At 37.1% G+C, this 10,347-nt stretch overlaps 1 protein-coding gene across 3 annotated transcripts; it reads right to left on the reverse strand.

Moving 5' to 3' along the window:
- Positions 1–290: 290 nt before the first annotated feature.
- On the reverse strand, positions 291–7,440 carry LOC127797592 (uncharacterized). Of its 3 annotated transcripts, none has more exons than XM_052330623.1 (3): positions 7,166–7,440; positions 4,502–4,740; positions 291–4,095 (listed from the first exon to the last, which is right to left on the reverse strand). In XM_052330623.1, exons 2-3 carry the CDS (start codon positions 4,620–4,622, stop codon positions 827–829), a joined length of 3,390 nt encoding a protein of 1,129 aa, XP_052186583.1. In that variant the 5' UTR covers positions 4,623–4,740; positions 7,166–7,440; the 3' UTR covers positions 291–826. The 3 variants fall into 3 exon arrangements, with proteins under 3 accessions (XP_052186583.1, XP_052186584.1, XP_052186585.1); XM_052330624.1 differs by lacking the exon at positions 7,166–7,440 and adding an exon at positions 7,012–7,033; XM_052330625.1 differs by lacking the exon at positions 4,502–4,740.
- Between the last annotated feature and the right edge of the window lie 2,907 nt (positions 7,441–10,347).

The following is a 10,347-nucleotide window of genomic DNA, read 5'->3' on the forward strand; positions in this document are numbered from 1 at the left end:
AAATCCTGTAGTCTAGTTCTAAGTCTGAAGAGTTAAATCGATCGATTGTTAGCCTGGTTATTAATGTGCTATCCGCCTGGATCAAGTTGACTTATGTAAAACCTGTCTCAACTCCTTATGGCTGTTACATTCCTAGTTGGCTGTCAATTCTTGCATTCTCTTAATAGATCACATTCCCTGGAAGAAAGTAGAAAAAGTAAGGAAACAAAAGCTATTACAAGTAAACAAATATATATATATATATATGTATATGTATATGTATATGTATATGTATGAAACAATTGAAAATAAAAAGAATAAGAATGGTAGTAGATGGAAACCTTAAGCTTGGTGGCTTCTTTTGGTGTCAATAACAAACACAACACTAGGAGAATAATTCACTTTAGATGGGAAAGGCTGTGTCAAAAACAGAGCAGTTTTTTACATCCCGGTGGGTGCAATGGACACCAATAAGTAAATCATACAACAACAATCGGGTTCGGCGTCTCCCTTGCTCTGAAAGTAACCTGTTTTTCTTTGGTCTGTACACAATGTGAAGAACAAGGAACCGGGACTTGGCATCAGACTTAACCCAATCCAATTTTCTGAAAGTTCACTCTTTAATTGGGCCTTCATTTACTCGACCATCACTCTACATTCCTCAATAATGAGCTAACCAATGTTGCCATTCTAATGTTCCTCCAGGAAAATTCGTTGCATCACTATATACATTAATAATCCACAGCCTCGGCAAAAGTTTTCCAAGTATACAAATTAAGAATCCCAGGATAGTCCCCAGAATGTACGAGTTTCTGCACCTGAGTCTTTTGTTCTATTGTGTAACTCGTCAGCTATTCATCACTTCTCTTGGGGAGGAATATTCCATGAGCCTATAAAGTGGCGAACTTGCTCTAGGCAATTCCTCAATCTCTGAGGATAATTTACCCGCCTTGGATGAGGAAGGCCCATCAAATGTTTGCACAGGATCCCAGTATCTGTTTAAAGACTCTCTGAACACGGGCCGCTTTCTCTCTTTTATATGATCCAAAGAACTACAAGATGATATCCTTCGATCATTAGAATAGGTTTCGTGGGTGTGGGATGGCAGTGCAGCAGAGATCTCCCCCTCAGTGGAGCCACTTTTGCAGAATGATGACCCATAATCATCTGAGCACGAGACCAGATCTGCATTTGGAACATAAGATGCTGACGCCAACGCCCCTCCATTGGCAGCATCACCGGGGTAATCAACCTCACTAGGTGGAGGAGCTCTAGCGCTTGGAGTGTACTCAGTATATGGAACTATACGAGCCCTATTTTGAAATGAAAACTTCAGTACACGCGAGCAAACACCGCACTTCAGTTGATGGTATCTCCTGTTGAAGAGGAGAGAATCTGCAGGTAGATGCAGCAGCTCCCCGCAATGGTAACAGACAATGAATGGGGCTCCACCTGAGACGGGTCTGACATGTCTCTTCACTAAGTTATGTCTCTCCTCGTAATATCCCTTCTCCTCGTGATGCATGTGAGAATGATTATCAGACCTAGCATCGTAGCTCTGTAAGGAACATTCAGACCCTACATAGTGTCGGGGGCTCGATGGACTATAGGCGTAGAGACTGTGATATCTTGGACTGGGGTGGGTAGTGCAGTGGCTTTTCATATAGACATTGTGCGGAGGCAGTGGTGCTGAATACCGCCAATCTTGTGGACGGCAATGAAAACAGGAGTGTTCCCCTTGGCACCTGCCAATTGTGGCCTCTGCTGAGAAAGGTTGTAGTGAGGTTCGACTTTGACAGGGGCAAAATTTTCCATGGTGGCATCTTCTAGGATAGTTAGCACAACACAAGCCATCATACATCATTTCCGACTCTGGTGATAGGCTGGTGTAGTAAGACGGTACCTGCTTTCCCTTTCCAGTAACTCCAGGATATCTTCCATTTGCCTTCTCTTTTGAAATAAGTACTTTTTTAAGCTGATCCTGCAATTCATAAACCATCTTTAACAGTTCCATTTTCTCCTGTTCAGGGTACTCAGTTGCGTTAGGAGGATGAAGGCTTGTACTGCAAACGAACGCACTCCTTCCATAACTTGAAGGGTTCCCGTTTTCATAGTCAACTAAGGGACTTCTTAAATGAAGGGGCACCCTAGGCAGATGTTCGTGTGTCTCAAAATTCATTCTGCTCCTAATGGTATGGGCATGTCTCCTGGCTTCCAGAAAGTCATCCCGATTCCATTTTCTGCCTTTCATGGCATGTTTCTTGTTTTCCAATGAAATTGATGAGGCGGCCCAAGCATTATGCTGCTTTTCTGCGTGACCACTGGTAATCTTAGGCGTAAGCTCCCCCCTTCTGGATCTCGGCGTCATTCTGGCATCCAAATACCCAGCCTTCATAACTTGTCTGCTCGATAGATGAAGATGTTTGCGAGGGATTTGATCATCAGTCCCATCATAGGAAGAGACACTGCCATCATAAGCATTACTGCTCCGGGTGGTAGGAGATTTAGGCAAATCTTGGAGCGTGGCACTGAATCCAGACAATGGATTGGTTATTGCAATATTATCGGAAGCATCACCGGATCTCATATGGTCTAAAGCACTGGTGGACGTTCTTTTCTCAGACTGCTCCGGCTGTTCAATGTGAGGAGACATAAGATTATCTGTTATAATACTTTCACCAGATGACCTCTGAGCGGTGTTTTCTGAATCCATCATGTCAAGAACCAGCAGGTCTTTAGCAGTGGAACTTCCAGATATGGAACAACTTTTCAAGTTCTTGTCCAATCCTGTATTTGTTCCAACCGTTGGAACCATTGGAGATGAGTCTTCAATTTCCTGACATGTAAGCTCAGTCGATGAAGAAACTTCATTCAAAAGTTTCACATCTTCAGGACACTCCCTCTTGCAATCTTCAAATTCAATTTGCTCTCTTTCATGATCAGTGGAACTTCCAGATATGAAACAACTCTTGTAGTTCTCATTCAATCCAGTATTTGTTCCAACCATTGGAGATGACTCTTCAATTTCCGGACTAGTAAGTTCAGTTGATGATGAAAGTTCATCTCCAGGCATGAAACAACTCTTCGGGTTGTCATTCAATCCAGTATTTGTTCCGCCTGGAGCTGAGTCTTCAATTTCCTGACAAGTAAGCTCAGATGATGAAGAAACTTCATTTGGAAGTTTTAGATTTCCGGGCCACTCCTCCTTGAAATCTTCAAATTCAATTTGTTCTCTTGCATTATCAGGGGAACTTCCTGGTATGAAACAACTCTTCGGGTTCTTGTCCAATTCTGTAATTGTTCCAACCATTGGTGATAAGTCCTCAATTTCCTGACAAGTAAGCTCAGTCGATGAAGAAACTTCATCTGAAAGTTTTACATCTCCAGGCCACTCCCTCTTGCAATCTCCGGATTCAATTTGCTCTGTTTCGTTGTCTTGTTCTAAACAATTCCTATTTTCGTCCAATTCGCAAAGAGATCCACCGACTGGAAAGGTCTCCTCCCTGCAATGATGAAGTTCTCTTGATGAAGCAACTTCATCAGAATAGCCTGGAACTCCAGTTTGCTTCCCAGGGAAATGTCCATATTCATTTTGATTCCATTTATTATTTTCCTCCAAACAATTCTCATCCACTTCACGATGAGCTCCAGATCCTGGTGAAGGTTCCTCACTCTCAGGCTGATTAAGACCCGTTGATGAAGCAACTTCATTGGCCAAAATTACACCTCCACGCTGATTCACATTGCAGTGTCCAGATTTGTTTTGATTGCTTCCATATTTTTCATCCGCAGCACATTCATCTTGTTCAGCTTCTATTTCTTCCTTGGCTTTTGGCGACCCTCCTCCATTCCCCTGGCATTTGAGCTGTGAAGAAAGTTCACTGGAAAAGTTAACATCTGGAGATTGCTGCCTATGGATATCCTTTTCAATTTCATTTTGATCACTTCCACCGTGTTTGTCCAATGGCATTTCTCCAGTAGGAGTAAGTGTTTCCTCTTGATTTGATCTTAGAGAGTTCGTGACTTCAGAACAAGGCCCTGACACTTTTTTTTGGGTGGTGTCCATTCCTTGTTTGTTTGATTCTCTGTCCTTGGTGCCATTTCTTTTCCTTTTGGCTGTATGAAAGTATAGGGTTAGTATAAAATCAATTCAAACTAGAAGTGGACTGTTCAGCAATGTTTGCAAGCAGGGAGACGATCATCAGCTATAGAAGTCCTACTCTCCCACCCCTCCCTCCTCCGCAAAGGGGAAAAACAAAAACTGAATCCCAGCACTTGAACGCAAAATATATATCTTAAAAAAGAACAAAAAAATAAAAGTAGTAGGGCTTCTAATTACGTGGAACATGCAGGAAATAGAAAAAGACGGAAAAAAGGAGGCGCAAGAAACACAAAAAAACTACTAATTAGATAAAAGTAGCCCTACAGGGCACTACTCCTAGCATGTTCCACGTAACTGATAGACCATCCTTTCTCTATGGCAACCAAAGCTTAAACTAAATCCTTAAAAGATTATAATTACCTTTGAGAATTGTGTTACATCCACCACATCGGTACACGGGAACGTTTTCCGACTCTGTCAGAAGCACACGACAGATGGGGCATCTCACAAGTCGGGAATTTGTAGTCAACTGAGTGCTCATATTCTTACGGTTGTCAGGCTATTTGGCTGCAATCATATACTATGATAGTCCTAAAACTAAGAACAATAGTAAATGGCATGAACAGTGCCCGTGTTGAAGGCTAGGAGGCTCCCAATTTCTGCAATCACAATAATCCAGAATTTTGGATTAGTTACAAGGGGAAGGAACGCAAAAAAAAAAAAAAGGGGTTTTATTTATTAATTGCTTGATTATGAGATGTAAACTAGCACACATGGTATACAAACAATAGTTGCCGATGGCCATCATCATCATGGTTGGCTTCAATCAGGTATCACAATGGTGACTCTCATAAGAAGTTCAGTTGGTAAAAAGCATTTAAACCATTACTAGGCTTTGATGCTCTAGCAATTATCCGGGCCACCTTGGAGTATGTATAATTTAAAAATTGAGTAAATTCGTCATATACACTTAAAATGTTGATTATTAATTTTTATTTTTGTCAAACTTTAAAATTAACATAATTAATCTCTAAACTTCTTAAAATTAATCACGATACCCTCTCCATTATTAACGGTGTTAAGTAAATTGATCGTACACTCCCTAAATTTGATTTGTCAAATCAGTTCTTGAATTTTTTTTGAAAAGACCAAAACTAATTCGACAAAAAGCAAAAGTTATTTAGGCCAAGGATCTAAAGTTCAGGAGATATATAATCAATCTATTTAACACTGCTAGTAATGGTAGGAGTGTTAGGACTAATTCTTAGAAAGGTCAAGCACTGATTAAACTAATTTAAAGTGTCGTTTGAGTTAAATAACTAAAATTTAAGAATTGTAGGGTCAATTTAACCTTAAAATTTTGTTTTGTGAGATGTTGATGTGTCAAACATTTAAGACAATTTTATTGCATCACACTCTGATATAACGACAATGAAATAAAAAGGTAGATAAATGCACGCTGTTATCAGAAGCTTTTTCAATTCATGCATACAGATGTTGCTGAATAAAGAAGGCATCGCCATATTGTAAAAATCAAAGAAAGTTAAATTGCTCAAATCATTATTCCAAAGTAATTCTAATACCACTTTGGAAGGATGAGATTATCGAATTAAAATTGTGCTAGTAAGTTCGTACTCTTATCAAATATTTTAATTTCTCCGCTGCAACCTAATAATAATTAGATTGTAGAACTATGATGATGTACACATTGCAAGCTTCCAGATCACTGCATACTGCTACACTTGTTCATCCCTAAAAGAGAGTTAATATGCGAGGACGGAAGGCAAGAAATTAGGACAGCAGGGTCTAACCACGGAACTATATGGAATAAGAGACTAGAAAAAGAGCAGGGAGAGATTTAGTAAATCCCATTTCTGAAATGTATAACCAATCAGGTTTCACTTCACAGCCTCATTGACCAATCAAATAAATCAATCGTATGCGTCTTGCTCATTCTTTTAGCACCTTTATTTTGCTGACTACTCATGATCACCACCGCTTCATCCTCTCTATTATATTTCTGCCATCAGGATTTAGATCAAAAACAATCTTTGCATATCATCTTCCCCTTTTCGGTAATTAACTTCATCTTTACCACCACCTTAATCTCTCAACATTGACATGTGCAAACCACATCAGCATAATTCTTTTATTTTCTCTAGTTTCCCCCAACAAGTTGAATGCACAACCCATTCCAACAGATATCTGAGGCTGGCTGGCGAAGTTAATAGAAACAGAGAGGTGGCTCATTTATAAAGTATATATAAATCCTTATGTTACTATCGGATCGGTGCTTTGGAATACCAAAACCCAGTGTTTAGGTATCTTCCTGTGCTCAATAAAAGAATGAAGTGATCATTCTATAATCAGACACCATCACACACCCTTGACTAATCAAATTAATCCAATTAGATTGGCAGAGCATAGAAATTCAACATGTTACTTGTACGCCTAAAAGAACTTACACAAATAGATGCTTAATGTAGAATCATCATTTCATAATTATAAATGGTGATGATCTTTCGAAAGGATGAATCAACGAGCGAAACGAATAGCCCACTAGAAAGTCAAAACAGGGGGCAAAAAATATTATTATTGAAACCATAAAGAATAGATAACTTAAGTTTTATTGGTCACGGCCGCTGGAAACTGGAAAAATGCATTTGCAGAGGAGAGCCTAAAAATAACTTTAAATGTAGCAAAAATTGAAGCCATATTTATAACTTAAAATTGACTATCGAATTCAAATTAATTTCCAAAGTTCTCCAATATAGCAATAAAACCAAAATTAGCTTCTTGAAAAGACACCGAAAATGGATATTCAAAGTGATAATACCAAATTACTTTACCATCAAAGTTGAGACATTTTAACAGTTGAAATGGCTAGATCGGGTTAATTTGCAGTTCCCTAGTTTTAGCAAAACACATACCTTTTCTTAACAAGGGTAGTGAGGATCCAGAGGTCCAATTAAAGAGCCAAGACAGCATATATATATCAACAAGTATTTATGTCTACATACCACATGTAATTGAGTATAAAACTCAGGGAAATGACGGTGATTAGGTTTGGAAGAGCGGAAGTACCTTGCAAGAACGGAGAGAGAGAGAGAGAAGTTCGTGGAAATCCTTTTCTCCGTCGCAAAGTCTTCGCTATGTATGATCTTGCGCAATATCAAAATCTCTCTGCGGAAGAAAATTCTAAAAAAAGATATCTTGTCCACAAAGCGGCTTGGAAGCCCCAACCCGAAAACCGAAAGTCTCCAGTAAGTCAGAGATGACGGATGATAACTCTCTCTCTCTCTCTCTCTATATATATATATATATATAGAAGAGCCCTCTTTCTCTCTCTCTCTACAGTGAATAAGAAATGAAACGCGAGAGAAAAGAAGAACGCGAATATAAAAATCGGCGCCGAGACCATTTAAAAGCCGAGTGTTGAACGGCGTGTGAAGCGCCGAGACCATTTAAAATTTTGAAATAATAAATTGTATATTTATTTTTGTGTATTAATTAATCTATTGAAACTAAAAATGACTTTCACACCATAATTTTTTAATTTGAATCATGTTAGTTCAGTAAAGTATATTTTATTTTATATAATATACATTTATTATATTAGATTATATTTTAATTTCAAAATACTCTTACTAATTAATGATAAATATTTTTAAATTAAAATATATGTTACCAATACAAGTGTTTAGGAGCCCTTAATTTCAGATAATTATTATTATTATTATTATTATTATTCTACACAAAGGTGTTTTACGTAAAAATTTAATTTAAAATCATTTTCCGTTCAAATGCTGCCGCGTATTCTACAGATCACAACGAAGCGCTTGGGAGGAAGAACTCGGCGCGAGTAACAGACGTTGACTGGTGTGGGGTGCCACGTGGTATTCTGCTGGCCATGCAACACGATCCACGAAAAGTAACGGTAAGCCACCTTAGCGTTGCAGTGAAGGCTGGGGTGGGGCGTCGTCCGGCGAAGAGGCCCCACTAATCGCTCTGCGTTGCGCTGTCCGGCAATCTCAATCTCAATCTCAATCAAGGTCTCACCGCTTAGCTTGCGCCACGCGTCCATCGTGTGATTGCGTAAGTGCTATGCGCGTCGTGACGTCAGCAATTGAATTTAAAGTCAGGGGGCAACATCAACGTTGAAATTGGAACCGCGTAATGTAATGATAATGCAAGTGGCGCCATTGCAGAATGTAAATATTCAATGCATCTAATCTAATCTATTTTCCTACCTTTTGATGTTATAGAGAATTGTATTCATGTATATATATAATTGATGAAATAAGGAAATCATCATTGATATTAAATATGATGTGATTGATCAATGGTTTGAGTGGTTGACAATCAAAGGCTCTTAACTTAAATTATAACAGAAAAATTTGTTAAGAGATGTCCCCAAAAGTTATTCAATACCTCAGTTAAAATATTCAAATAATAATTATCTAAGAGAGACTAAGTGATTACCTTTCATAGTTACTTCATTATAATAATAATAATATTATTATTATTATTATTAATTTATGTGATTTTATGCGTGCATATGATGGTCAATGTATAAACTTAATTTTCTACCCCAAATTAATCCAAGATATTCTAATCATTAAAAATTCAAATGTACAATTAATCAAAGCTTGCCCTCTATTTATAAACTTTACTGAATTGAAGTAATATATTTTAGGCTTCTTTTTCATAAGTTTGAACTTGCTAGTACTACTCTTTATGATGGGGAGAGGGAGGGCTTTTAAGATAAAGCGATGGCTATTTCAAAACCTACCCAACTAAAGGAAGCATTGGACTGTTTTCACATTCATTGTTCCCATAATGGAGGTAAGAGGCTAGCTGTATATATATATATATATATATATATATAACTTTCCACGCAGTCCTTAAACACTACCTTTTGACCCACAATTAATTGTTCAAATAACATTGAAAGCTATTTAGGATTTGAATATTGCGAATGTGACTTTTGAACAAATATACGACTAAGGGTCATGCTACATTGTCCGAACAATTGACGCACGGAATGATCGAATTGGATGAAACTTGCTTGGCCAAGGTTCGGCAGACTTCATCTAAGATAAAGTCCACCAAACACACTATTATTAAAATTAAAATAAAAAATAATTATAATTATAATATAAAATATAATCAAATTGAAGTTCGCAGCAACAAACTTCAATTTGAATGAAGTCCGCCCGCATAGCAGTAAGCGGATTTCATCCGCCCAGCAGCTCGCCCGTTGCTGGGCAAGCGGACTTCAACATAGTTGAAATTCGCCCGTTCAGTTCGAGCGGGCTTCATCGATGATGAAGTCTGCCCAAATTTTATTTGGAGCAGTAGTTTTAAAGTGAGGATATTTTTGTCTTTTAATAGCTTTAGTCATCCCGTGCGTCAACCAATTCGAACAAAATAACATTATTCTACAATTAATTAATACAAATCAAACTTCTACCATGTCCAAATAAAATGAGGTTCACTTCTCATCCATTTTATTATTTAAGTAATTAAGTAAATAGGGGATTTGGGTTTTATATGATTTCAGTGAATGTTTTCTAAATTTTCCGAAACGCCCTTTCATTCCTAAATTTCTATCAAATTTAAAGTCAATTTTCTATCACCTTATATTGATGTATAGGAATTTGTTTTTTTTTTTTTATAAAAAAGCAATTTTTTTTTTTTTTTTTGGTATTTTTCATGTCAATCCATGAAATTCCTTCGATTTTATCAAATAAAATTAGTCTTTTATTTTATACGGTATACATAAATAGCACATGCCACCTCGCTAGTTAATATATATAGATAGATTTTTTCGGTTACATATAGTGATAGTTCAATATTTATACTATAATTAATCTTTATATATAGATTCTTTATGGGTTTGGTAAAGGTAGCTACAAAGTTGACAATTAATGGAAAATTGGGCATCATGGTAAGGAGCAAGCCAACTTTATTTTCACCAACTAATCCCACTAGCGTCTATAGTTATTGGTGTAATCATCTCTTCGCTTGACAGGAATCAATTATCTATTATGGAAATTTATTTTTCTTCTTTATGATGTTTTCATAAATTTCATATATAAACATGTCATCAACATAACATGACAATAATATTTTTTATAAGGGTAAATTGCAATATATATATATATATATATATTGAGCTTTGGGTTTTGTTTTAATTTTATAACAAATTTTTAATTTTTTTAATAATATACTGAATCTCGTGTTTAGTTTTAATAATATACCAA

Source organism: Diospyros lotus, chromosome 3 (genome assembly GCF_014633365.1).
Source record: "Diospyros lotus cultivar Yz01 chromosome 3, ASM1463336v1, whole genome shotgun sequence".
Taxonomy (NCBI): Eukaryota; Viridiplantae; Streptophyta; class Magnoliopsida; order Ericales; family Ebenaceae; genus Diospyros; species Diospyros lotus.